Source organism: Trachinotus anak, unplaced genomic scaffold (assembly GCF_046630095.1).
Source record: "Trachinotus anak isolate AG129_WGS33_773 ecotype Australia unplaced genomic scaffold, CSIRO_AGI_Tana_v1 ptg000019l, whole genome shotgun sequence".
NCBI classification, from domain to species: Eukaryota; Metazoa; Chordata; class Actinopteri; order Carangiformes; family Carangidae; genus Trachinotus; species Trachinotus anak.
Genome location: NW_027273870.1, coordinates 27535978 through 27563970, shown reverse-complemented (window position 1 = coordinate 27563970; position 27993 = coordinate 27535978). Strand labels below are relative to the sequence as shown.

General features: G+C 39.6%; 3 protein-coding genes across 5 annotated transcripts; all 3 read left to right on the top strand.

The window, feature by feature from the left end:
• Positions 1-460: 460 nt before the first annotated feature.
• On the top strand, positions 461-8344 carry LOC139636902 (Schwann cell myelin protein-like). Of its 2 annotated transcripts, XM_071505303.1 has the most exons (14): positions 461-725; positions 799-883; positions 1629-1976; positions 2587-2796; positions 3157-3516; positions 3864-4091; positions 4227-4478; positions 4696-4956; positions 5211-5471; positions 5935-6016; positions 6131-6185; positions 6376-6557; positions 6727-6822; positions 7066-8344. In XM_071505303.1, exons 2-13 carry the CDS (start codon positions 811-813, stop codon positions 6800-6802), a joined length of 2388 nt encoding a protein of 795 aa, XP_071361404.1. In that variant the 5' UTR covers positions 461-725; positions 799-810; the 3' UTR covers positions 6803-6822; positions 7066-8344. The 2 variants fall into 2 exon arrangements, with proteins under 2 accessions (XP_071361404.1, XP_071361405.1); XM_071505304.1 differs by lacking the exon at positions 4696-4956.
• A 1026-nt stretch (positions 8345-9370) lies between these two features.
• On the top strand, positions 9371-16149 carry LOC139636755 (sialoadhesin-like). Its single transcript, XM_071505051.1, has 13 exons — positions 9371-9423; positions 9502-9586; positions 10338-10685; positions 11296-11505; positions 11867-12226; positions 12575-12802; positions 12938-13189; positions 13407-13667; positions 13918-14178; positions 14451-14538; positions 14663-14720; positions 15001-15093; positions 15197-16149. The coding sequence occupies exons 2-12, from the start codon at positions 9514-9516 to the stop codon at positions 15079-15081; spliced, it is 2220 nt and encodes a 739-aa protein (XP_071361152.1). The 5' UTR covers positions 9371-9423; positions 9502-9513; the 3' UTR covers positions 15082-15093; positions 15197-16149.
• Positions 16150-16880: 731 nt separating this feature from the next.
• On the top strand, positions 16881-27959 carry LOC139636754 (Fc receptor-like protein 2). Of its 2 annotated transcripts, XM_071505049.1 has the most exons (13): positions 16881-17070; positions 18298-18642; positions 18790-19023; positions 20700-21044; positions 21139-21369; positions 21596-21856; positions 22177-22437; positions 22549-22809; positions 22910-23170; positions 23660-23747; positions 23820-23880; positions 25790-25959; positions 26146-27959. In XM_071505049.1, exons 1-13 carry the CDS (start codon positions 17004-17006, stop codon positions 26207-26209), a joined length of 2649 nt encoding a protein of 882 aa, XP_071361150.1. In that variant the 5' UTR covers positions 16881-17003; the 3' UTR covers positions 26210-27959. The 2 variants fall into 2 exon arrangements, with proteins under 2 accessions (XP_071361150.1, XP_071361151.1); XM_071505050.1 differs by lacking the exons at positions 21596-21856; positions 22177-22437.
• The last annotated feature ends 34 nt before the right edge of the window (positions 27960-27993 follow it).

Genomic DNA, 27993 nt, shown 5'->3' with positions numbered 1-27993 from the left:
ACATCTACTTTTTCAACACAGATCCTTCCACGAGGTAAGAATCTCACAGTTGATGCTCATGTGTTCATAGGCTGTGGTGATGTGGGGGATAGAGGCTTAGTACCAGTGGGCCACAGTACTTGTCTGTTGAATTGTGTTTTTATTGCAATACTCATTGTGGCCACAAGAGGCTGAAGTGCACCACTACTTCAGTCTCAATAGGATTAAAAGTATTCATGTTTTCTTCAGGTGAGTTTTCATTTCCCCTCCACTCCAAACACAAGATACACATAATGTGTGTTAGTAAGTGATGTAACATTACTGTCAGGTCTTTGTTTTGTCTAGAAAATAAAGAAATTTGATGCTAATTTGTTGTAGTGTTCGTAAATTAGTTCTCAGGCTTGTTACATATCAACTTGGGGTTTTTGACATGAAAAGGTTTGACAACCACTTGTCTAAGTACCAGTGGTTCAACAGTTCATGCAACATCCTGACAAAAAGTTTTATTTATCATCTTTTGTAAGAGGTGAAAGATAAATTCAGGATCTGTTGAAAGTTTATCCTGTCAAAACCATTTCTGACCTGTTCTTAAGTTAGAAACAGGGCAACAAAATGACTTGAAGTCAGACTTGTACTGACTTCATGCATATTAATGATGTGAAGAGGAAGGAAGTCTTGTTTTCACAGCTCGACTTCTGCCCTCTGCTTGCTGCACTACACACAGAGGAACATCACCTTTCTCTATTGTAAGAAATGTTTTTTGATAAGATTGATATTTTTTCATTGTTCACCAGTTGATGTGTTTTATTGTCTCTGAAGTCTCACAGAGAGATGAGAGGAGCAGCTATGAGTTTAACAGCAGCATCAGGTGGATTTGTCGTCGTCCTCCTCCTCGCTGTGACAGGTACTGTATATCTACATTTACTTTGTACGGTATTTAGTAAACTTACTCAGAACAAGCTGAAACGGTTTTGAATAAATGCCTCAATCATCACTTTTCTACGATTTATGTTTTTGTTGTAATGTTGTTTTTCATGTAATTTCTCTGTATCAGCACTTGTTTAGTGCTCATTTTTTTATTGTGCAGCATCTCTCAGTATCTTTTTCCTCAACATTTAAGTGATGAGTATTATTGCACAGTAAGTTTAGTGCTGTTTCAATGAACTTTATAAAAGAAGCTTTAAGTGGTTCATGTGAAGGATTCAGTAACTTAAGTGTTTATCTTCAAATGTCTGTACCTTCTGTTTGTGAGAACACGATAACACCTTCCAAGAACTCAAAATAAGGAACCAAACGTTGCCACTTAATTTTGTTATTTGTTGATGTCATTGTGATGTTTCCACGCCCTGTATTTTTAACTGTGATCTGCCTTTCAATGTCTAAGAAAATTTCACACACCCTAATACTGACTAGGCCCTGTGATAGACTGGCGACTTGTCCAGGGTGTACCCCACCATGGCCCAATCTCAGCTGAGATTGGCTCCAGACCTAGCTCTGCAATCATCTCATAGGCTCACAGTGCGATGACGTCAGAGCCAAAGTAGTTTTGGAAAATTGGAATTAGTTCAGTTCTCTTGCAGGTTTACAAACTGATGCAGCTCCATGATATTAAAGTCTGATTGTGGTTTCTGCTGTGCTCTGTGTTACAGTGATAGAGGGTCAGACTGGCTGGGGAGTGACTTACACTTCTACTCAGATCTGTGCCTTCAAAGGATCAACAGTGGAAATAAACTGCACCTACACATACCCAGACAGGATAAATACTGCAGTTAAAGAAACACTCTGGTTTACTAAATCTAGTGGTAATGAACCTGTGGATCTGAGAACAGACTCAGAGTATTCAGGTCGTGTTCAGTATCACTGTGGTCAGAACGCCTGCACTCTGACAATCACAGACCTGAGAGAGAGCGACTCAGCTGAGTACAAGTTCAGGTTCACAACAAACCGACCAGGAGGGAAATATACTGGTTCACCTGGAGTCACTTTGTCTGTCACAGGTAAAGTTTTTATTTATAATATTTCTTTTGTTACAAATGTACAAGATCAAGGAAACAGCTCTGTCAATGAAAGATGAAGATAATCTAAAGTCTGAGGTCTATTTACTAATGACTCTCAACTTCACTGTGAACTTTTGGTCACATGATAACAAGTGGTTCTATATTGTAGGAAGATGTTACCTCTCTTCTCTGTTCTCATGACCATTACTGTAGGATGTGAGTCCCTGATCTTTCTCCAGACTGCTGTTGGTTGGTGTTCAGACAGCTGTGTGTGATGCTCCTGTTGGCTTTCACTTAACACAGTCATCTAGGGAAGGTGGACTCTCATCCTCTTCCTGCTCAGTGACCAGTTGTTATCACACCACCAAAAGTTCACATTTAGGTCACATGATGGCGCCAAAGCCAGCTTGTTTCCCTGGATGGAGACCAGCTCTGAAGCTCTGGATCATTAGTAATTAGATCATTAGTGTCATTGAGATTAGATTCTCTTCTCCACATATTGTTGGGACAAGGGACAAAAATTAACATCCATGTGTAGATACTGTGAAAGTGTTTGAGTATTTACACAAATGTATGAATCAAAATTATATTTCCTTCTTTACAAAACCAGGTTTACAGGTCCAGGTGATCGAGCACAACGGCAAAACAGAGCTCAAGTGTCACAGCAATTGTCATCTACCTGAACGTCCTTCCATCATCTGGTATCAGAGTGGACAGATAACAGGGGGAGAAACACCTTCTTTTTCAGGCTACTTTTATCCTGAAGACAGCTATTCCTGTGCTCTTAAAGGACATGAGGATTTCCATTCTCCTTTAGTGTGTGAGTTTACTTCAGTCTTCCACTTACATAACACCATCTGATGGCACATTTAACCTACTGCACTGTACCATGACTGCATGTATTTATTATATGAAGGACTTAGTTTCTTCTTTTTATATATATATTATATATATAATCGTCACTAGCACTTATTGCTGCGCTAACACTTCTTATCACACTTAACCTTGATTGTTCCCCTTTCTGTAAGTCGCTTTGGAAAAAAGCATCTGCTAAATGACTAAATGTAAATGTATATTAACACCATTATTTTGTGTTGAATGTTGTAGGACCACAACAACACAACTCTGTCTTTTAACATGTAGTTTTAACAGTTGTGTTTAAAATTGTTTTGTCTTTCAGGTGTCTCTGGTCAATCCTGCAACAGAGTAACTTACACTGACAGAAGAATCTGTGCCTCCAAAGGCTCATCAGTGGACATTTCTTGTTCTTACAACAGTGATGATGATGAAAATATTGAATCAAAATTCTGGTTCAGTCCTGAACATAGTCGTTGTTGGCAGAATCCCTCACAGCCTGAGGACCTTATTGAAGACTCCCAGTATTCAGGTCGTGTTCAGGTTCTTGATGCAGAGAGAGGACGCTCCACTCTGAGAATCTCTGACCTGAGAGAGAGAGATTCAGCCCAGTATCACTTCAAATTCAAAACACCAAACTTTGAATGGGAGAGTAGTTTACCTGGTACAACTCTGACTGTCACAGGTACAGATCAACACAAACTGACAAACACAGCAACACAATGTAAAACTTTTTTTGTGTCACTCTCTAATAAGGCAACATTAAAGGTTCTCTGTAAGTAGTGGTTTTATTATCAACTAGCTCTGTAGTTAATCAGGAAGATTATTTCAACTGAATGTTCAACCACTTTTACAGCCTGAAAGTTCTTATAAATGACTTGTAGCTGAATCATAGTTTACAATTTATAAACACCATGTGAAGGTGCATCATCAGAGAGCTATACTAATAATCTGATTCCAACAAATGTTTTTTTTTGTTTGTTTTTTTATAATAATATTAATAACATTGTGGGTTCTTCCTCCTGTATCCAGCTCTGGAGGTGCAGCTCACCAGAATAATAACAGCCCAACAGTCTTATACTGAGGCAGAGCTGAAGTGTCTCAGCAGCTGCAGTCCAGCTGGTCGTCTTTCCTACGTCTGGTTCAAGAATGGAGAGAAAATCACTGAGGAGGAAAGTTCTTATAAAGACCGGTTTTATCCTGGAGACATGATCTCTTGTGCTTTAAAAGGACATGAGAGTTACGGCTCTCCCTCAGTGTGTGAGTTTACTCCATGATGTAACCAACAAAACTATTGAATCCATCATAACAATATGGGCTGCCCAGGAGAGAGTCAGCCTCCACTACTCACTGTGCTTCTCCATCTTTTTAACATATCGATGTTTTCTCCTCCAGATGCTCTGAAGGTGCCGTCTGTGTCAGTGAATCCTCCAAATGAAATCATGGAGGGCATTTCAGTGACTCTGACCTGTGACACTAACCCAGCAGCTAATTTCACCTGGTACAAGGAGAACCAACCGTTGGTCAACAAAGAAGCACAGCTTGTCTTCAGCTCCATCCAGTCCTCTGACTCTGGACATTATCACTGTGCAGCTGAGAACCAGCTGGGGAGGAGGACGTCTGAATCCATCTTTATTCATGTGGAATGTGAGTCAGAGGCTTCAGCTTATTGAAAATGGTTTCAGTCTGTTAAAAACAGTCTTTCTGCAAACAAATGTTTTCTTAAGCTCTGTGTGTTTCACATTCACAGTTTGCTGTCAGAGTTCATTGAGATGCTTCAGTTGTTGTTCATGGAGAAGTTTTACTCACTATTTCCATGTGTGGCTGATTTTATAGTTAACTCATATTAAATTATCTCCTCCAGATCCTCCAAAGCTTCCCTCTGTGTCAGTGAGTCCCTCTGGTGAGATAGTGGAGGGCAGCTCAGTGACTCTGACCTGTAGCAGTGATGCTAACCCATCAGCTAAATACACCTGGTACAAGGAGAACCAAACACTGCTTCAAGGACCAGAAGGAGTTTATCATTTCAGCTCCATCAGCTCTGAGGACAGAGGGATCTACCACTGCAAGTCTGAGAATCAACACGGACATTTAGACTCTAAGGATGTATTTATAGATGTCCAGTGTAAGTAGAAAACATAGAAAACAGGTCTGTTAGGCAAACAGTGGATTTACAAGTGGAGATTTGTGGATTGATTTTACTTCGAGCAAACACAGGACAAAATTTTTCATGTGACCTTTAATGTGTAAGGATCCATTTCATTTACTCTATGATTAAGATCGAGAGAAATAATAATAATAATAATAATCCATTTCACTTACAGAGTATGTTGTTTGCTAATATTAATAAATAGTGTCTCTGTACATACTGTCTTCCAGATCCTCCAAAGCTTCCCTCTGTGTCAGTGAGTCCCTCTGGTGAGATAGTGGAGGGCAGTTCAGTGACTCTGACCTGTAGCAGTGATGCTAACCCAGCAGCTAAATACACCTGGTACAAGGAGAATGAAGACTCACCAAAAGCTTCAGGACAGATCTTCACCATCACTGAGCTCAGACCTGAACACAGTGGGAATTATTACTGTGAAGCCCAGAACACAAGAGGACGTCATAGCTCCACCTTACACCAGGTTGTTGTGGGGGGTAAGTTACACACATAATGCGTCAGAAATCACAAAACACTGTCTGGGTTGGATTTAGTAAACCTTCATCATATTAGATAAAACTTAACCTAAATCTTTGCCCAGGCAAAGAAAACTACTTAAGTATAAGTTTGACATTATCTTTCTTAGTCTTGAGCTACAGCACTTTTCCTGGTCCATTCCACTTTGAATTCCTCCTAAGTATTTAAAAAGTAGTTGAAGCTTGTTGCTATGCTTGTAGTGTGAAATGAGTCAGATTTCTCGGTAGCCGTAGACATCTTAGAAGGTGGGATATCAACTTTCTTCCCATGGCCTTGTGCCCTTGTGACTGGTACATTGTATAGCGGCTTTGAGTGGCTGCAAGATTTTGAAGACAGTGTTTGTAAAACCATGTTATTACTATACAAGGAAACTTTCTGTCACACTCTAATTTGGTTTGTTTTCATTTGATCTTCCTTTTCTAGGAGCATGGAAGTTAATAGTCATTGCAACAGTCTCTGCTATTGTCCTGGCTTTTATACCCATCTCTGTGTTCCTCTGGATCATGTGAGCACTTCTGTTTCACCAAATAATTGCTCATACAATCATTTAAAATGTATTCATTTTAGCAGTAGGTTTAGCACAAGAGTTTAACCTTTTTAAATAAATGTTCCTGATCAGAAAAAGGAGGGTCTCTGAGCAGGGATCTGAGCCTGGACCAGACGACAGGGAACAGGTGAGAAAGGACAACTGACTTCATGCAGGCCGAGTTGTTGCTTTTGAAATTTCCCCACTCATCATTGCTTTTTTAAAATGATTTGGCACAAACAGCACAATAATAATAAAAAAATCCTACCTACTGTCTCTCAGAGGACCATCTACACATGTAAAATTAATTATAAATCTCATTTGTCCAATGTCTTCAGATGCAACCAGGTGAGCAGCAGGATGACCTTCACTATGCCAGTGTCCACTTTTCCAAAGACCACGCTGTCTACTCCAACATCAGACCAGCTCAACCCAGAAGACACAAGGAGAAAAAGAGGGAAGAAGAAGAAATGGTCACGTACGCTGCTGTTACATTTAACAGCGGCAGTGGAGCCCCGAGGTGAGCAGCTCCTCTCACAAGAACAATATCAATATCAATGAATCATGGTTTTATTCTCTTGCACATTTTACCTGTTTTATAATCACTGTTGGGATGTTTGTGTCTTTTACATTAATGCAAGAATATATATATCTTCTGAATCCCCTAATTTAATTTATGTCCCTCTCAGGAGCAGAGGTCAGGAAGCTCCAGAGGATCCAGCTGCATTGTACAGCACAGTCAACAAACCCTGCAAAAAAAAGTGACAGTCTACTTTCCATCCATGGTATGTTTTGTTTTTTTTCATTATTTTTATGAGAGGAAAAGTGAGTTTTAAACCAAATCTCTCATCAAAGAAAGCAACACAAATTACATTTTAATTGATATTTAAATGTACTAATTCATGCAGAACCTACAGCAGTCGTGTTGAGCTTTGTATTTAACTAAACATGCACTAGGTCAAATCTAAAGAGCTGATGAATTACTGCATAAATTGTGAATGTGACTTGTGTGACATGTTTTCTTGCAGCCTGATGAATGTAACCCCAACACTTACTGGCCTTTCAGCTCTGGTTAGATCTCTTCCTCCTGCCTCCATGCAGGTGCCCCAACAGATCCACAGGAGTTATAAGAATGGTGAAACGTCATCCCTCACCAGCTTCCCAGCTGTGGACACAGACAATTATTTTTGCTCCAAAGCACAACCAAGCCAGAGGAACTGCTCCCACAAACTGAAACCTGGGTCTCTGTGGTGGGTGACAATTCTGTCGACCACCAAGTTTTTCTGTAGAAAACACTGGGCGCCACCTGTTCATCCTCTTTTTGGTTCACATCATGTTTTATTTTCGTACTGCAACAGGCAAATATGTGTGTATTATGTGTATATTTTCCTCTGTGGACAGTACAACACAGTACGAGCTGTTCTAAAGGGCTACCAAAGAAGCTCAGACCCTCCATATAAAGTTCAGTAGAGTTTTCGAAGACGTTAACATTGTTATTATGCAAAACCCTGTTCTGCTTAATAATGTGAACACTGTCCATGGTAGACACCTGAAGTGTGGCGACCCGTACAGTTTTACCACTAGTGTTCCAATAAATGAAACTGCAAACAAACAAACAAACACTGGGAGTAAGTAGTAAACTGCATTTGGATGGATTTGGACAGCATGATAGATGCATTTGTTCATCTGGTTGTAGTTTCCTCCCTTTGCCACTAGATGTAAGTAAAGAGACATTGTTCTGATGGTAAATCATTTCCTACATCTTGTCAAGTATATTTCTATTTTTTCTATATATACAATATATCTTTGCTCCACATTCTTTTACTGCACTCCTCATGTCACTAGTTTAAACATCTTGTCAAAAATCTCTCCTTGTTTTATTTTCACTCAAATATCTGTTACATTTTCTGTATTATTTCTCCTGTTGTAACGTTTCCAAATCATTTATATTTTTACTTTATTCTTACAACAGATGACACAGCTCACCTTGTTTTGTTCTATATATCTTTATACTGGTAACATCATGATTCCATTCGTCCTCTGTTCATTGAATTGTATTGTTTCAGGGAACCGTGACCATTTTTCTCTTTGACATCCTCATGTTTGTTGTTTTTTTTGCTTTGGTTCTTGCTTTGTTAGAAGAGAGGAGCTGATCAACATGCTAATGCACTCATCTGAGTCTCCTTCAGTTATTATCATGTGCTAAGAGCAATAAGATCAATGAGTAGCACCAAGCTTTGCTTTTTCACAGGGATTAAGTAACAATATAGTTGTTTACATAAAATGTATTTCTATTTCATTGTTAAATAAAGCACAATAATTGTAATTAAAACAGTAAAAACAGTAATTTATTATTGAATGACTATATTATTTGTATATATAATTTGTTATATACACAACCATATCTAACAACTTGACTTCTTTCTTCTGCTTGCTGCACGACCCACAGAGAAACACCTTCTCTTTTGATAATATTGATATTTCTTTCATACATCATTCACCAGCTGATGTGTTTTATTGTCTCTGAAGTCACACAGAGAGATGAGAGGAGCAGCTATGAGTTTAACAGCAGCATCAATTGGATTTGTCCTCCTCCTTCTCACTGTGACAGTTCCTGTATATCTACAGTATATGTGAGTGTGTGTGTTTAGGTCATGCACTACATCTACTTTTTCAACACAGATCCTTCCACGAGGTAAGAATCTCACAGTTGATGCTCATGTGTTCATAGGCTGTGGTGATGTGGGGGATAGAGGCTTAGTACCAGTGGGCCACAGTACTTGTCTCTTAAATTGTGTTTTTATTGCAATACTCATTGTGGCCACAAGAGGCTGAAGTGCACCACTACTTCAGTCTCAATAGGATTAAAAGTATTCATGTTTTCTTCAGCTGAGTTTTCATTTCCCCTCCGCTCCAAACACAAGATACACATAATGTGTGTTAGTAAGTGATGTAACATTACTGTCAGGTCTTTGTTTTGTCTAGAAAATAAAGAAATTTGATGCTAATTTGCTGTAGTGTTCGTAAATTAGTTCTCAGGCTTGCTACATATCAACTTGGGGTTTTTGACATGAAAAGGTTTGACAACCACTTGTCTAAGTACCAGTGGTTCAACAGTTCATGCAACATCCTGACAAAAAGTTTTATTTATCATCTTTTGTAAGAGGTGAAAGATAAATTCAGGATCTGTTGAAAGTTTATCCTGTCAAAACCACTTCTGACCTGTTCTTAAGTTAGAAACAGGGCAACAAAATGACTTGAAGTCAGACTTGTACTGACTTCATGCATATTAATGATGTGAAGAGGAAGGAAGTCTTGTTTTCACAGCTCGACTTCTGCCCTCTGCTCGCTGCACTACACACAGAGGAACATCACCTTTCTCTATTGTAAGAAGAGAATTGTTTTTTGATAAAATTGATATTTTTTCATTGTTCACCAGTTGATGTGTTTTATTGTCTCTGAAGTCTCACAGAGAGATGAGAGGAGCAGCTATGAGTTTAACAGCAGCATCAGGTGGATTTGTCGTCGTCCTCCTCCTCGCTGTGACAGGTACTGTATATCTACATTTACTTTGTACGGTATTTAGTAAAGTAGACTTACTCAGAACAAGCTGAAACGGTTTTGAATAAATGCCTCAATCATCACTTTTCTACGATTTATGTTTTTGTTGTAATGTTGTTTTTCATGTCATTTCTCTGTATCAGCACTTGTTTAGTGCTCATTTTTTTATTGTGCAGCATCTCTCAGTATCTTTTTACCTCAACATTTAAGTGATGAGTATTATTGCACAGTACGTTTAGTGCTGTTTCAATGAACTTTATAAAAGAAGCTTTAAGTGGTTCATGTGAAGGATTCAGTAACTTAAGTGTTTATCTTCAAATGTCTGTACCTTCTGTTTGTGAGAACACGATAACACCTTCCAAGAACTCAAAATAAGGAACCACACGTTGCCACTTAATTTTGTTATTTGTTGATGTCATTGTGATGTTTCCACGCCCTGTATTTTTAACTGTGATCTGCCTTTCAATGTCTAAGAAAATTTCACACACCCTAATACTGACTAGGCCCTGTGATAGACTGGCGACCTGTCCAGGGTGTACCCCACCATGGCCCAATCTCAGCTGAGATTGGCTCCAGACCTAGCTCTGCAGTCATCTCATTGGCTCACAGTGCGATGACGTGAGAGCCAAAGTAGTTGTGGAAAATTGGAATTAGTTCAGTTCTCTTGCAGGTTTACAAACTGATGCAGCTCCATGATATTAAAGTCTGGTTGTGGTTTCTGCTGTGCTCTGTGTTACAGTGATAGAGGGTCAGACTGGCTGGGGAGTGACCTGCACGCCTCCTCAGATCTGTGCCTTAAAAGGATCAACAGTGGAAATAAACTGCACCTACACATACCCAGACAGGATAAATACTGCAGTTAAAGAAACACTCTGGTTTACTAAATCTAGTGGTAATGAACCTGTGGATCTGAGAACAGACTCAGAGTATTCAGGTCGTGTTCAGTATCACTGTGGTCAGAACGCCTGCACTCTGACAATCACAGACCTGAGAGAGAGCGACTCAGCTGAGTACAAGTTCAGGTTCACAACAAACCAACCAGGAGGGAAATATACTGGTTCACCTGGAGTCACTTTGTCTGTCACAGGTAAAGTTTTTATTTATAATATTTCTTTTGTAACAAATATTCAAGATCAAGGAAACAGCTCTGTCAATGAAAGATGAAGATAATCTAAAGTCTGAGGTCTATTTACTAATGACTCTCAGCTTCACTGTGAACTTTTGGTCACATGATAACAAGTGGTTCTATATTGTAGGAAGATGTTACCTCTCTTCTCTGTTCTCATGACCATTACTGTAGGATGTGAGTCCCTGATCTTTCTCCAGACTGCTGTTGGTTGGTGTTCAGACAGCTGTGTGTGTTGCTCCTGTTGGCTTTCACTTAACACAGTCATCTAGGGAAGGTGGACTCTCATCCTCTTCCTGCTCAGTGACCAGTTGTTATCACACCACCAAAAGTTCACATTTAGGTCACATGATGGCGCCAAAGCCAGCTTGTTTCCCTGGATGGAGACCAGCTCTGAAGCTCTGGATCATTAGTAATTAGATCATTAGTGTCATTGAGATAAGATTCTCTTCTCCACATATTGTTGGGACAAGGGACAAAAATTAACATCCATGTGTAGATACTGTGAAAGTGTTTGAGTATTTACACAAATGTATGAATCAAAATTATATTTCCTTCTTTACAAAACCAGGTTTACAGGTCCAGGTGATCGAGCACAACGGCAAAACAGAGCTCAAGTGTCACAGCAATTGTCATCTACCTGAACGTCCTTCCATCATCTGGTATCAGAGTGGACAGATAACAGGGGGAGAAACACCTTCTTTTTCAGGCTACTTTTATCCTGAAGACAGCTATTCCTGTGCTCTTAAAGGACATGAGGATTTCCATTCTCCTTTAGTGTGTGAGTTTACTTCAGTCTTCCACTTACATAACACCATCTGATGGCACATTTAACCTACTGCACTGTACCATGACTGCATGTATTTATTATATGAAGGACTTAGTTTCTTCTTTTTATATATATATTATATATATAATCGTCACTAGCACTTATTGCTGCGCTAACACTTCTTATCACACTTAACCTTGATTGTTCCCCTTTCTGTAAGTCGCTTTGGAAAAAAGCGTCTGATAAATGACTAAATGTAAATGTATATTAACACCATTATTGTTGTGTTGAATGTTATAGGACCACAAAAACACAGCTCTGTCTTTTAACATGTAGTTTTAACAGTTGTGTTTAAAATTGTTTTGTCTTTCAGGCGTCTCTGGTCAATCCTGCCACAGAGTGACTTACACTGACAGAAGAATCTGTGCCCTCAAAGGCTCATCAGTGGACATTTCTTGTTCTTACAACAGTGATGATGATGAAAATGTTGAATCAAAATTCTGGTTCAGTCCTGAACATAGTCGTCGTTGGCAGAATCCCTCACAGCCTGAGGACCTTAGTGAAGACTCCCAGTATTCAGGTCGTGTTCAGGTTCTTGATGCAGAGAGAGGACGCTCCACTCTGAGAATCTCTGACCTGAGAGAGAGAGATTCAGCCCAGTATCACTTCAAATTCAAAACACCAAACTTTGAATGGGAGAGTAGTTTACCTGGTACAACTCTGACTGTCACAGGTACAGATCAACACAAACTGACAAACAGCAATACAATGTAAAACTTTTTTTGTGTCACTCTCTAATAAGGCAACATTAAAGGTTGTCTGTAAGTAGTGGTTTTATTATCAACTAGCTCTGTAGTTAATCAGGAAGATTATTTCAACTGAACGTTCAACCACTTTTACAGCCTGAAAGTTCTTATAAATGACTTGTAGCTGAATCATAGTATAGAGTTTTTCCAAACACGATGTGAAGGTGCATTATCAGAGAGTAGTACGGAAAATATATCTGATTCCAACAAATGTTTTTTTTGTTGTTTTTTAAATATGAACCAATAACATTGTGGGTTCTTCCTCCTGTATCCAGCTCTGGAGGTGCAGCTCACCAGAATAATAACAGCCCAACAGTCTTATACTGAGGCAGAGCTGAAGTGTCTCAGCAGCTGCAGTCCAGCTGGTCGTCTTTCCTACGTCTGGTTCAAGAATGGAGAGAAAATCACTGAGGAGGAAAGTTCTTATAAAGACTGGTTTTATCCTGGAGACATGATCTCTTGTGCTTTAAAAGGACATGAGAGTTACGGCTCTCCCTCAGTGTGTGAGTTCACTCCACGATGTAACCAACAAAACTATTGAATCCATCATAACAATATGGGCTGCCCAGGAGAGAGTCAGCCTCCACTACTCACTGTGCTTCTCCATCTTTTTAACATATCGATGTTTTCTCCTCCAGATGCTCTGAAGGTGCCGTCAGTGTCAGTGAATCCTCCAAATGAAATCATGGAGGGCATTTCAGTGACTCTGACCTGTGACACGAACCCAGCAGCTAGTTACACCTGGTACAAGGAGAACCAACCGTTGGTCAACAAAGAAGCACAGCTTGTCTTCAGCTCCATCCAGTCCTCTGACTCTGGACATTATCACTGTGCAGCTGAGAACCAGCTGGGGAGGAGGACGTCTGAATCCATCTTTATTCATGTGGAATGTGAGTCAAAGGCTTCAGCTTATTGAAAATGGTTTCAGTCTGTTAAAAACAGTCTTTCTGCAAACAAATGTTTTCTTAAGCTGTGTGTGTTTCACATTCACAGTTTGCTGTCAGAGTTCATTGAGATGCTTCAGTTGTTGTTCATGGAGAAGTTTTATTCACTATTTCCATGTGTGGCTGATTTTATAGTTAACTCATATTAAATTATCTCTTCCAGATGCTCCAAAGCTTCTCTCTGTGTCAGTGAGTCCCTCTGGTGAGATAGTGGAGGGCAGTTCAGTGACTCTGACCTGTAGCAGTGATGCTAACCCAGCAGCTAAATACACCTGGTACAAGGAGAACCAAACACTGCCTCAAGGACCAGAAGGAGTTTATCATTTCAGCTCCATCAGCTCTGAGGACAGAGGGATCTACCACTGCAAGTCTGAGAATCAACACGGACATCTAGACTCTAAGGATGTATTTATAGATGTCCAGTGTAAGTAGAAAACATAGAAAACAGGTCTGTTAGGCAAACAGTGGATTTACAAGTGGAGATTTGTGGATTGATTTTACTTCGAGCAAACATAGGATAAAATTATTCATGTGACCTTACATCTGTAAGAATCCATTTCATTTAGTCTATGATTAAGATGGAGACATGGAGAAATAATAATAATATTGCATTTAATTTAGAGTAAGTTGTGTGCTAATATTAATGAATTTTGTCTGTATATTTTTTCTTCCAGATCCTCCAAAGCTTCCCTCTGTGTCAGTGAGTCCCTCTGGTGAGATAGTGGAGGGCAGTTCAGTGACTCTGACCTGTAGCAGTGATGCTAACCCAGCAGCTAATTACACCTGGTACAAGGAGAATGAAGACTCACCAAAAGCTTCAGGACAGATCTTCACCATCACTGACTTCAGACCTGAACACAGTGGGAATTATTACTGTGAAGCTCAGAACACAAGAGGACGTCATAGCTCCACCTTAAATCTGACTGTTGTGATGTGTAAGTTTTAAACCCTCATTGTTGCACTCACACACACACACACACACACACACACACACACACATATATACATTATCACTGCACCAGAACTTAGCAATGTGTGTGTATGTGTGACAAAATCTTGTGATTTCCAGACTTCTTGTAGCTGTGTACTGAGACCTCCATCATATTGCACATGGACGACACTGGCTGACTGACAGCATCACTTTGAAAACTCATCCATCAGTGTAACCTTACTGATAATATCTCTCTTCTGTTGGTCTCACTTTTAGGGAACTTAGTAAGAATTAAGAATATCATTAAATTGACTCTGATTGTCCTGATGCCGATTGCACTGCTGGTCTTTTGTGTGTGGACGAGGTAAAATAATAAAAACCCATCAATTCAGTCACTGCTGTTTTATTTTCTTCTTCAGACTTGTAGTTTTAATGTGTTATTAATTTCATCTTGTTAAACTTTGTATTTGTTCTTGGTTTCAATCCAGGAGGAAGAAAACTCTGAGTTTAAACACTGAACCAAATGAAGCTGTAGAGATGATGGAGGTGAGAGACAGAGAGGCTCTACAACACTTACAAGACTCACTCTGTATCACAGTCATCATAAGTTGACACATAATGCTCAGGAAAAAGATGAGAAACAGATGTGAAAAAGAAAAAAAAAATATTAAAAAATATTATTAATTATTAATAAATACAGTAATATATTTGGCCATATCACATTTCAGCAAGTAATTGAGTTTTAGGCATGATGGAAAAATGTAATTATATCCAGGTTTTATGAATGAGGGTCTTTGAGTCTCATTGTGTCCCCTCTCTCCATCAGGTAGACTCTGGTCCTGATTATGAGAACACCACCACTGCAGCACAGACACAAGACACAGAGGAGCAGGAAGACCTGGTGTGAAGTTACAGTCAGGTTAGATCCTCTCACATTTAATAAAGACATTGATAAATAACAGGCTGACTTCAGATTTATAATTACAACTAACTTTACACAAGTTTTCTGTGATCTCTTTTAGATGCTGTTGAAGAAAAGGTGGGACTCACCTGATGGAAACAGGAAGTAGTACAACAGTTATTTCAGCTTTAAATAGTTCTGTTCATTTTTCATCAATCTCAGTTTTTGCTTTAATGGATCTCAGTCTTTGCTTTTGACAGTGTTGACTATTGAATACTGGAAAACTGGATTGGACTGTCCAGCAAAGTCTTAGATAGCTTAAGGTTCTGAGCTGGCGAGATGTGTGGAGTACCTCAAGGTTCAATTCATGGACCTCTATTTAACCTCTCTGTTCCCCCGCTATGCATAAGAACAATATCACTTACCACAACTATGCAGATGACACTCAATTATACATAGCTCTGTCAACAAGTGACTGTGCCCCTATTGAGTCACTGTGTCTGTGCATGGACCAAATTATTGAGTGGATGTCCCAAAATTTCAACTAAAGAAAGAGACAACTGAGCTAATTGTTTTTAGCGCTAAAGAAGGAAGGCTGAAAGTTGTTGGCACATCTCGATGTCTTTTCTTTAAAGCCTAAATTTGAACTCCCACATCAAGTCTATTATAAAATCGGCTAATTATCATCTTAGAAAATAGCAAGAATTAGAGGATACATGTCTAAACAAGATCTAGAAAAAGTAATTCATGCTTTCATGTTGAGTAGATTAGACTACTGTTACAGTCTTTACAGTCTGTAAAAGCAATGAACACAGCTACAGCTTTTTCAGAATCCTGCTACTGTGAACCCTTGACCTCTTAGGTCATTAGGGGCCAGTCTGCTTTGTGTTCCTATACAAAACAGGGTGAAGCAACATTCACTTATGCTCCACACAGCTGGAGTAAATGTCCAGAAGATCTCAGATGTGTCCCAGCTCTGGCTACTTAAGGCTTAAGACTTTTATGTTCACCTCTTTCTTTTAACTGCTGTCAATTTGCACTCTGACTCTTAAATGCACTGACTTTTTATGTATTTTATTGTTTTTATTTTTTATGCATTTATTAATCTTAATCTTTTAAATTTTTCTATGCTCTATTATTTTTTTAAAACATTCTTATATAAATCACTTTGAATTGTCTCAATGTATGAAATGTGCCCTGTTTGTAAAATTGTCTTGTTTTGCCTTATAAATTTAATTTCATGCTATGAAGACATAAAGTTGAAAATCTTATCTTACATTTGAGCTGTAAATATCATCGAAGCAGGATGGATTGTAGTTCACTAAATGCCTTTTCAGAATTAAAAAAAATGTATGGTGAAAGGTGTTTTCATGGCCCTGATCCAGTATCTCTGGTGTTTTACTGTCCTCTAGTGATGAAGCTCCTGTATTGCAGATTGAGGCCAAACATTGTTTTCTTCTGCTGCACTTTAATTTGGAGTTTTGTTTGTTTGTTTGTTTGTTGTTTGGATTCTGCACTGTATTTGAGACACTGAACTTTCTCCAGCACAGATGATGAAATTAAAAATGTCTCCGTTTTTCTTGTCTATTTAAATGGTTGCTCTTGTGTCCCTGGGGTGTTGCGATGTAGATGATACAGGTTTGGTACAAACAAGCCACAAAACTAGTTTCTCTCACTCTCTTAAATACATTTCATAAAGAAATCAATCATTTGCACAAACCACAAGTTACCTTACTTCTTTATTTTAAGTTCAATCTACTGGCCTCTGGTTCATCCATGCATGTAAATGATGTTAAGAGGAAGGAAGTTGGATGTATTTTTAACAGCTTGTCTTCTGTCTGTTTCTTCCAGTTTCTTTCTGAATTGCAGGTGGAAGTGTCTGTGATCTGTCTGATTTACTGTTTCATTGTGTTTGAAGCCACGCAGAGATGAGAGGAGCAGCTCTGAGTATGGCCGCAGCAGCGATTGGATTTGTCCTCCTCATCCCTGTCTCAGGTACTGTGCTGTAGATCTACATTTGTGTTGTAAGGTATTTACACTCAGTCAGAGCAACCTGAAGTCAGTCAAAGACAGAAAAATCTACAAGCAGCTCATTTATTGATCATCAGGTCACCGTGTTTTCACATTTCACCTGTAAAGTGGTGCAGTGTGATAAGTAGCTGATCCTTGAAGCAAACTGCAACAACAAAGATTCACTTTCTGTCCCCACAGTCCATCTGTTCAGTGCACCCAGCACCAGCTGTGTCCGGGTTGTTAGCACAGAGTGCTTTGTAGATTTTCTCTCCTTTTCTCTGCTTCACTTTACATGTAAGTGTTGCGTCCAATATGGTGAAAGGGTGAGAAAACACAGAAGTTCCGCATGTGTTGTGATTATTGATTGATTTATTGAAGTATGTATTGTGCACGGTAGATGTAAGCAGAAGCATGTTGTCTGCAGACACTTTGCTCCACCTTTTTTTGTTTCATGAACAACAGTGGGCTCCTGCGCGCTGCGGCCCGCAAAGTGGCCCCGCACTTCAGATCTGTGCCGACGAAATGTCCCCTCGGTTCTGCTCCGTGAAGGACATGAATGGACATGTTAACAGGAAGAAGCACCTGCAGAAATGACGCAGTCGTTAAGTGTGGTTGTGATTTCATAGACATGGCTGCCATGAGTCTGTCGGATTTTTCTTTAAGTCCTATTTTGTCATTGGAACCGCAGTTTGGATTTTTATTAAATTTGTGCAAATTTAAAAAATAATGCAGCCACAACTAACTTAAAAAAACTTTACATTTACGTTTATATCTCGGAGTTGTAGGTAAAACACCCTGTTTTGAATATTGCTCTTGTGATTATTATAATCTACTACTACTCTTTGATTTGTAAGAGTAGTATTTGCTTTATCTTTATTTTCTTTACCTGGCAGAAGTGGGTTTCTATAGTGTAGAGCTCAAATAAAGGCTACAAAGTCCAGCTTGAGACATTTTTTTTTATTTATTATTTTAGGACCGTTTTCCTTTAGAAAAATTCAAACTTCATTAGCACCATTTCCAGCCTGACCCAGTTCTCCCTGAAGGTGGTGAATGTCCCGTCATGTTCCTGGAAGTGTGTGTGTGGATCAACACAGGGGCTGACCTAGGCTGCAGCCAGGGGGGGCCCTCACCCCAGTCAGTGGTCTGCCATGAAGCAATTCTATTTTAATTTGAATCTGATTGTGGTTTCTGCTGTGCTCTGTGTTACAGTGATACAGGGTCAGAATGGCTGGGGAGTGACTTACTCTCCTACTTACATCTGTGCCATAAAAGGATCAACAGTGGAAATTGGCTGCACCTATACACACCCATACACAGTAACTCAAGTTCAGGAAAGATTCTGGTTTACGAAAGAGAGTAATGGGTTTCATGTGGATCTGAGAACAGAGCCAGAGTATTCAGGTCGTGTTCAGTATTACTTCGGAGAGAACGCCTGCACTCTGACAATCACAGACCTGAGAGAGAGCGACTCAGCTGAGTACAAGTTCAGGTTCACAACAAACCGACCAGGAGGGAAATATACTGGTTCACCTGGAGTCACTTTGTTTGTTGCAGGTAACATTTTCATCTGATGATTTATCCTATAATTCCAAGTGTTCCATTTTATGAGCTTACTTTGAATGTGTCTGTGTGTACTTTTACGTGTGTGTGTGTTGGTAGTTCAGTCTAACATTAAGGCTTCTGTTTCTTATTCATATACAGATTTGCAGGTGCAGGTCATGAGATCAGAGGTGTCCCACATGTCTAGTAACTCAGCACAATTCATGTGTCACAGCAGTTGTTATCTTCCTGCTGATCAAGCCTACATCTGGTACAAGAATGGACAGAACATTCAGGAGACAACATCTTCTCATTTTTATCTAGACAACTTTAACCCGGCAGACAGTTATTCCTGTGCTGTGAGAGGACATGAAGATGTCCCTTCTCCTTCAGTGTGTGAGTTCACTCTTTACAGTATTTCACTGATATAACACCATGAGCTTGAATCCTTTAGCTAATGCACTGTACTATAACTGTATGTGTCTTTACGTACTGGTCATCTCACTTCAGTTTTTTTGCCTGGGCAGATTAAGCTCTTGGGGTACTGCTGTGAGGATCCCAACAACAATTACAACCATCAAAGCTCTATTGACATGTATATTCAGTAATGCCAGACCACCTTGAATGCATCAAGAGACAAAACACAAAGATATGAGTGATGCATGCACACCAGTGCTGTGGTGGTGGAAAAAGTATTCAGATCCTTTACTTAAGTCAAATGTATTTGAATTACCACAGTAAAAATGGCCTTTGTAAGCACTACATTTTTTACATGAGTGCAACAGCCCTGTGAACGCAAGTTTCAATGACTGACTGAGTAATAAGGTTACACCAAATCGCTGGTCAACCGCTTGTTTGGCGCTGGCAAGCAGAAACCTTCACTACTTCCATAGAAGAGACGTCTAAATGCATGAGAGGACAACAATGAATATTAAACATAACTGGGGAGAGGACTTTGGTGTTCACCAATAACCAGACCCGGCACAAAATCACTAGATCAGGCAAATGTCAAGAAACACAATTTAGGATAATTTTTAAACAGCAAGTAACTCCTGAAATACTTAATGAATATGATGATTCATGTTCTGCAGTATGTCTGAAGTGCCAAAAACAACTTGGCCCTGATTTCTGTTCAGTGTGGTCCTGTCCATTGGTCACAACATTCTTGTCTTCTGTTCAAACAAAGCTTGAGAAATTTCTTGGCATTAGTAATGGATCCAAAACTATGTATCCTTGGTGTTGGCACCTTCTCTGGTCAAAAGGCAAAATTGTCAGCCATCATGTTGTATGCTGCATGCCTCACTTTCTACAACATGACAATCAGTGGCAGGGCAGGGACACAAAAATATGAAGGGCGCTTGATAGATTGAGTGGGCCCTGTCAGTGGAGAACAACAATGCATGTTTGGTGAAAAGGCTACAGCCAAAATTAGATTAACATTTCATGAGGGTGATTCAGAATATAAGGAAAGCAACACATCAGCGTTTTAAAGGATTTAACTCTTAAACATTTATTAGACATCCCTGTAATAAAACATATGGAATGAGTAACATTTTTAATCCAACGGAGTAGTCACAGTGTACTGACACACCCTGGAGCAAACGTCTACATTATGACAGCAAGGTGTGAGGTTTAACCACTGGAGCTCAGTAAAAACAAGATTTTTACCTGGTGCTCTTAAGCGGAGAAAAATGCACAGTGAAATTTGTGTGGTTTAATTGTACAGTTTATTTAAAGAACATCCTTGCAACTGAGCAGAACTACGTTTCCCCAAAAGCTGTGAATTTGATGGAGTTTCACTTGAAGCTGTACAGCAAACACAGTCCATGTCATGATTTCACATTTACTTCACTAAATGTTGCACACATGAATTAAAGTGTAAAACAGTAATGTCCTGAATCACTGAAATGATTTATGTCTCTAGCTTGATAATAAACTTTCATGCCCTTTTCTGGGGTGGAAAAAAGGAGACACAGGTTTACATACTGAAGTATCTTCCTGACAGATTAGAGCCTGTCCCCTGATGTTGTTGTGAGTCCTGATTGTGATTTCCGATGTGCTCTGTGTTACAGCGGGTCACTGGGGAGTGGCTTACCCTTATACTCAGATCTGTGCCTTCAAAGGATCAACGGTGGAAATACACTGCACCTACAGATACCCATCCACAATGAATGGGCAGCATACTCAAGTTAAGAAACAGTTCTGGTTTACCAATTTAAGTGATAATGAACCTGTGGATCTGACAAATGACCCCAAGTATTCAGGTCGTGTGAAATATCACTGCACTGAAAACGACTGCACTCTGACCATCTCACACCTGAGTGAGAGCGACTCAGCTGAGTACAAGTTCAGGTTCACAACAAACCATCAAGATGGGAAATATATTGGTCACCCTGGAGTCACTTTGTCTGTCACAGGTAAAATTTTCACTGGAAGTCAGTTTCAAATGTTAGTGTGCATTTGTTAGTGTATATGTTGACAATATAAAATAACATTAATATTTGTTTACAGATCCTCAGCTCCAGGTAAATGTGAGGAGGTTGACAGTTAATTGGGATTCTCCCTGGACAGAGCTGGAGTGTCACATCCGTTGTCGGCCACTTCATGATCTTTCCTACATCTGGTACAAGAATGACCAAGAAGTTAAAGGAGAGAATAGTTTTTACTTTGTTCCATTTGGTTCTGCTGAGAAATACCGCTGTGCTATAAGAGGACGTGAGCATTTCCGTTCTCCTCCAGTGTGTGAGTTTACACCTCCCTTTTTAAAATAATATAATCTGATGGAAATTCTAAACCAACTAGTGTAGAAGAAGTTAAAATTAGTAAAATTCAGTTGCCTGCAGGAGGTAATTGAGTATTTAAAATAAAAATTAAAGTATTTCAGTTACTGTCTTTCTGGATAAATTCTCATTTTAGAAGTTTGAAGTATGATTCTCATCTTGTGTATGTATGTTAATGTATCCTCCAGATGCTCCACAGCTTCCCTCTGTGTCAGTGAGTCCCTCTGGTGAGATAGTGGAGGGCAGTTCAGTGACTCTGACCTGTAGCAGTGATGCTAACCCAGCAGCTAAATACACCTGGTACAAGGAAAACAGAAATCAAAATCAGTCTCTCAATGAAGGAGCACTTTCCTTCATGTCCATCCAGTCCTCAGACTCTGGAGAGTATTCCTGTACAGCTGAGAACGACCTGGGAGGGACATCAACAAGCACCTCTATTGATGTGAAATGTGAGTGAAATACAGGTGATTAGATATGAAGAGATTAAATCTATCACATTCACTGTCTTTTATTAAAGCAGAACTCCACTGATTTTACAGTTTTAGGTTTTAGTTAACTCATCGTGATGAGTTCAGCTCAGTCTGTTCAAACCTCTGTATGATGTCCTCTGTGGATTTTCAGATTGGGTTTTATGTGTTTTAATAGACTGCATTTCAAACTTGGCTGTGTCAGTTTTACAGTCTGCTGCTGTAATTCCCTGCTGTAGATTTTTACAGGTCTGTTCACCTTTGGCACACTGTTAACTTATAATCTATATTCATATATACAGATGGCCCAAGGCTTCCCTCTGTGTCAGTGAGTCCCTCTGGTGAGATAGTGGAGGGCAGTTCAGTGACTCTGACCTGTAGCAGTGGTGCTAACCCAGCAGCTACTTGCACTTGGTACAACCAAAGCCAAAAGCTGCTTCAAGGACAAAAAGGAACTTATCACTTCACCTCCATCAGCTCTGAGGACAGAGGGATCTACCACTGCAGATGTGTCAATCAATATAGACAGATCAACTCTTCATCTCTTTTCATAGATGTCCAGTGTAAGTCATTTTTGTTATGTTTTGATGTTTTGGTATGTGTCCTTCCAAATCAGACATGCTAATATTAATTAATGTAATGTGAATCTCAATGTATTTTTAATTGTTTACCAGATGCTCCAAAGCTTCCCTCTGTGTCAGTGAGTCCCTCTGGTGAGATAGTGGAGGGCAGTTCAGTGACTCTGACCTGTAGCAGTGATGCTAACCCAGCAGCTAAATACACCTGGTACAAGGAGAACCAAACACTGCTTCAAGGACCAGAAGGAGTTTATCATTTCAGCTCCATCAGCTCTGAGGACAGAGGGTTTTACTGCTGCAAATGTGAGAATCCGTATGGAAAGATCAACTCTTCATCTCTACATGTAGATGTCCAGTGTAAGTCAGAATTTATTTTTCATTCTACAACAGTTTGTCCAAGTATTGCATGCTAATATGAATGGAACATATCCTCATATGTTGTTTAATTGTTTATTAGATCCTCCAAAGCTTCCCTCTGTGGCAGTGAGTCCCTCTGGTGAGATAGTGGAGGGCAGTTCAGTGACTCTGACCTGTAGCAGTGATGCTAACCCAGCAGCTAAATACACCTGGTACAAGGAGAATGAAGACTCACCAAAAGCTTCAGGACAGATCTTCACCATCACCGACATCACAACGAAACACCGTGGGAATTATTACTGTGAAGCCCAAAATACAAGAGGACGTCATAGCTCTGCCTTTAATATGACTGCTGTGGCAGGTACACGTTTTAAATTCACTTCCTCATCTTTACATCAGACGAGGATGTTCATGAACAATAAGTTGGTGCTTCTTTGTATATTGGATGGAGCACATGGTAGTCTAACACTGAAATTATTGGCCATGGCTGCGACTGTGGTGCACATTGGGAACTGATGAAATTTGGAAAGACATCATTTGTTTTTAAAAACAGACTGCAGTTTTTTAACTGCTGAAATCTCACTTAAACAAGGTCAGAGAAGGCAACAAGCACAACAACCTGTCCTGTTTTCCCAGATCTCTGAAGCTGTAATCATTTATCATAAGCCATTAAAACAAGTCCCAAGTTGTTTCAACCTGGATAATGTCTGTAAGAGAATGTGATCACTGGACACAACAACACAATAACACAGGCAGCTACCAGCGCAAAGCCAACGAACAAACCAAATAACACACTCATGTATGGTTTTCTTGAACGCACCTAAATTAAGTTTTTTTTATGTCATCACAGTTTTCCCTAAAGCATGGAAATCAGCAGTCATTGGAGCAACCCCTGTTGTTTTCTTTGCTATCATACTCTCTGCCTTCCTACTGATGAGGTGAGTAGATCTGTTTTATTAAAGCATTGCTTGTTAAATGCCTTAATTCCTCAATCGTTTTTTTTTTCTTAGAAAAAGGACGACCTCCAAGCAATCATCTGAGCCAGGAGAGAGACCTGACTACAGTGACCAGGTGAGGAGCAGGTCATACAATTCAGTGTAAAATCCAGTGAAACACCTTTATTGTTCCTGAATTCAGTTCACACAGGTTAGTCAAAGTGTCAAAGTTCAAAACTAATCTGAGTGAGAAGCACTTATTTCAGATTTAGATCTATAGATCTATCCATCTGTCTATGGACAGATGAAGATAAAGTTTTATCTCATCTCTTCACAGAATTTTTTTTTGACTTCTTTTAACTCTTTCTTTGATCTGTGTCTTGGATATGACATATTATATCCAGAATCTGGAATTTTAACATATCTATTTTACACAATTTCTTTGTCATATAGTAGCAGTTTGCTCATTACATGATTACATGATGTTGCTTTGTCCTTTTCTGTTGTGGTTGCTTGTCATGTTGGTTTTTAGTATTCAAAGTGAAAACCTTACTTTCTTTGAAGACATTATGGTTAAAACAACCCATGATTTTTTTGGCTGGACTGTAGCAGCGGGGCCAGCCCTGCAACACGTATGTCTTCGACCGACTGATGGATGGAGTTACACCACTGGTCAGGCAAATACCATGTGACTGAGTGATAAGGTTACTCCATTAGTTGGCCGGCTGAGTGTTGGAATTTCCTCACTGGTCATTGCTCTTTCAAAATGATTTAGTGTGAACAAGCAGTGTTCTTACCAACTTAGTTGCTAAATTTCCTTACTTCTCCTAGCGAGTAATATGGTGACTTTTTGGACAAGCCTTACTGCTTTTCTATAGAAGCACATGTAAACACAGAGAGCAGGAGAGGGACGAATGGATAAAGGGCTGAAATCATCTGAAACTAGGCAGAATGCAAATAACCTACAACACGGCCTAGATACCAGGTTTTGACCCACTCTTGTTAGTAGCATCACAGGTTTCTTGATCTTGAAATACATCTGGTGAGGAGGGAGCTGGAACTAGTACAGGTGGTTTAAAGATATCAGATATCTCTTGAACCAAACACCTGAAATGTGGCTGGTTGTCTCAATTTTTCAAAGAGCTCTGACTGGTATGTGGGTACAGCTTCCCCACTTCCAAGATGGCGGCACCCTGTATGGCAGCGGCCACTCTGGCTTCCGGTAGCAATGTACGATTTGGGTTAAATTTACTGTCTCGTGTGACTCAGTCGAAGGGAAAACTACCCTTGGATCTCTATACTTTGCTGGGACGTTCAGCAGTTCGTCCAACAGTTTTCTGACTGAGGGACTTGAAGCAGTACCTGCTCTGGATATTCTACGTTGCCAAGACCTGGAAACCTTACAAGAGGCTATGCAGCACTTGAGCAGGAGTCAGCACCAGTAAAAAGGCTAATCTCAGCAGACAACAAAAACAAAATGACACTGGATTTATCCACCCATGTACTTTCTGTCCTTCTGCCCTCTGGCAAAATGCCACTGCAGTATGCAGTATAGGACAACCAGACCCTGCAAGTCCTTTTTTACCACAGGTCAATTCATCAAAGGAAACATGGAAGATGCGTCAGTATGTGTTGCATTCTCTGCTGCAAGTTTAGCATATTCTCTTGAAACTCTCTGCTACAGCCAAGGAATGGCTTTTGGTGTTTTCTACAGATGTAGTTCTGCTTGCTCCATCAGTCCTGGAGCAGTTTACACCAGTGGGTGTTTAGGGAAGATAGTATGCTATCTTGGGGTCTTTTTCATCACTAAGGGTGGGAGCATAAGATCACCAGGAGATTGGAGCCTCATGGGGAAACTCAATTAACCATCAATCTAATTCTAATTAAGGACATCTGGTACTACCTTGCTTTGCCTGTTGTCAACCATGAGTGGGACAAGAATAGGTGAAGGGAAATAGATTGTGGAAAACATAGACCACCTGAGGTTCTACTTAAGTTCCACATCCCTACACATGTAAGGTTTAAAAATGAATTGTTCTTTGCAGTGTCCACCCAATCAGTCAGAGGAACAGTCCGAACTTAACTATGCCAGTGTCCGCTTCATGAGGAACGAGACAGATCCTGTCTACTCCAACATCATACCAACTGGACCCCGCAGACACGAGGAGGAGGATGTTGAATACACTGTTGTCAAATTTAACTGTTCTGCCCCAAGGTGAGCATCTCTTCCTCCAGGAACATCATCCTACTTAAAACCTCAAAATGATGAAATATTTTCTTGTCACACCATTTTTTCAGTTTGCTTGTTTCCTTTACATTTACATCGTTTGAAATTTGTATTTAATACTGTGTCGCCACAATCTCCTGATTATATATTTTTTATTTTTTAATCTCCTCTCAGAACCAGAGATCAGGAAACTGAGGAGGATCCAGATGCATTGTACAGTACAGTCAAGAAAACCTGATTTTTAGAGCAATGTCTGTCAGTCAGTTGTTTCACCGCTGTTGGACTGAAATATTTTAATAACTTCTGGATGGATTGCCATAAGAGTTTGTACAGCTGTTCATGGTCCATAGAGGATGAAACGGTCTGACTTTGGTGGTGCAGATTGACATTTTTGTTTTGTTGTATTTGTTCTGAATTACTTAATTCAATTGTGGTACAAGTATGCAAGGTGCCCTAAGGATAAATCCCAATGATTTATCTAATATACATCAGCAACTTGGATGTATAAAACATTTTTTACTGCAGTATGTTTCAGGTGGCTAACAAATTATAAGCTTGTAATTTTTTCATTTAATTCATATATAACATTTGCTATTTGAAAGCACATCTCTTGTAACAAGCATTATGTGACTAAGTTGTAGTGTCATTCCGCTGCCACTAGATGTTAGTAAAGAGTCATGTTTTACTGATAGAAAACCATTTCCAAGACCCTGCAAAGTATTTTTCTTTACCCTTTTGTTTCAACAGCTCCATCATAATATCAAAATATCCCTATTTGGTTGAAGTGCTTTAACCTCATAACTTAAAAGGCCACAACTTCTAATGAAAGGTCGTAACTACATAGTTTCATTTTAACGAGTCACTTGTAAAACAGTTTTGAAAGCAGTGGACTGAAACTACTGGACTTTTGTTCCAGCAGGAGTAGCTTAAAGAAATCCATGTGCAAAGGTGAATTGCTCTGTTGCAGTCAATGTAGAAGAGCTTCATGTGTTCAACCAAAGTGAAAAGACTGGAAATAGTTTAAAAAAAAAAAAAAAAAAAAAACTGCAGTGATCAGTCTAGTCTTTATCAAGAAACATAATAGTGTGAACACAGTAAAGACAGACTGCAGACAGGTTGCAGCTATAGTGACAATGAGTGATTTCTTTAAGATAAAACATAGAATAAAAGAATCCAATGACAAATAAGTATTGCAGCCATCATCATATGAAATCTTCCCAGCAATGTCTTGGTTAATACTGATACTGTACAGAGATAGAAGTGCAATATTTGATAGATTACCGCACCACAGACATGTGCACAAATGAACTCCCACCCCCCTCTACGTCTCCTGCCACATCTGAGCATGAGAGGGGAGACCTTCCCAGCAGCAGAGGCCTGCTTGTCACACAGCCAATGTTAGCATTAACAGCTGTTTACTAACCAATGTAGAAGAAATGTTGTGAGTTCAGCATCAAACTGTCTGTGGAAAGAAACATCAATGTTAATTCATGTTTTGCTTCTACGCTCATCACTTCTTTTCTTTGCCGTCAAACGTGATCACTTGCTGTGACCAGGTGCTGCTGCTGCTGGTAAAGGTCACTTGAGCCATTGTTGCATAAAGGTTATGTCAGAATTCAGCCTCTGGGCAGAGCTCCTTCATCCTCTCATGTTGGACTGAGGGCAGACTGGAGGCTGCAGTGACTCACTATCGCCTCCTTAAGTACAAAGTGGTATTACAAATCGGGGCGAGCTGCAATTAGCTGGTTAATGCTAACTGGTAATAACAGTAGATATCTCTGCAACACAATACATTCTGTGTTTATTCACAATCTGTTGATAATTTCATTTTTTTAATGTTTTAAACTAAAATATAAGAATATAGCACCTTTAAGTGATGTTCAGTTTTTACTAAAACTGTGATAAAGAGGTGTTTGTTCAACTACATGTTCAGTGTGGAGGCTGTAACGCATGGTGCTGTTTGTCTGTTGTTCAGTGGATCCTCATTGTTTGGAATTGAGTGGACAAAATAACAGGAACAAC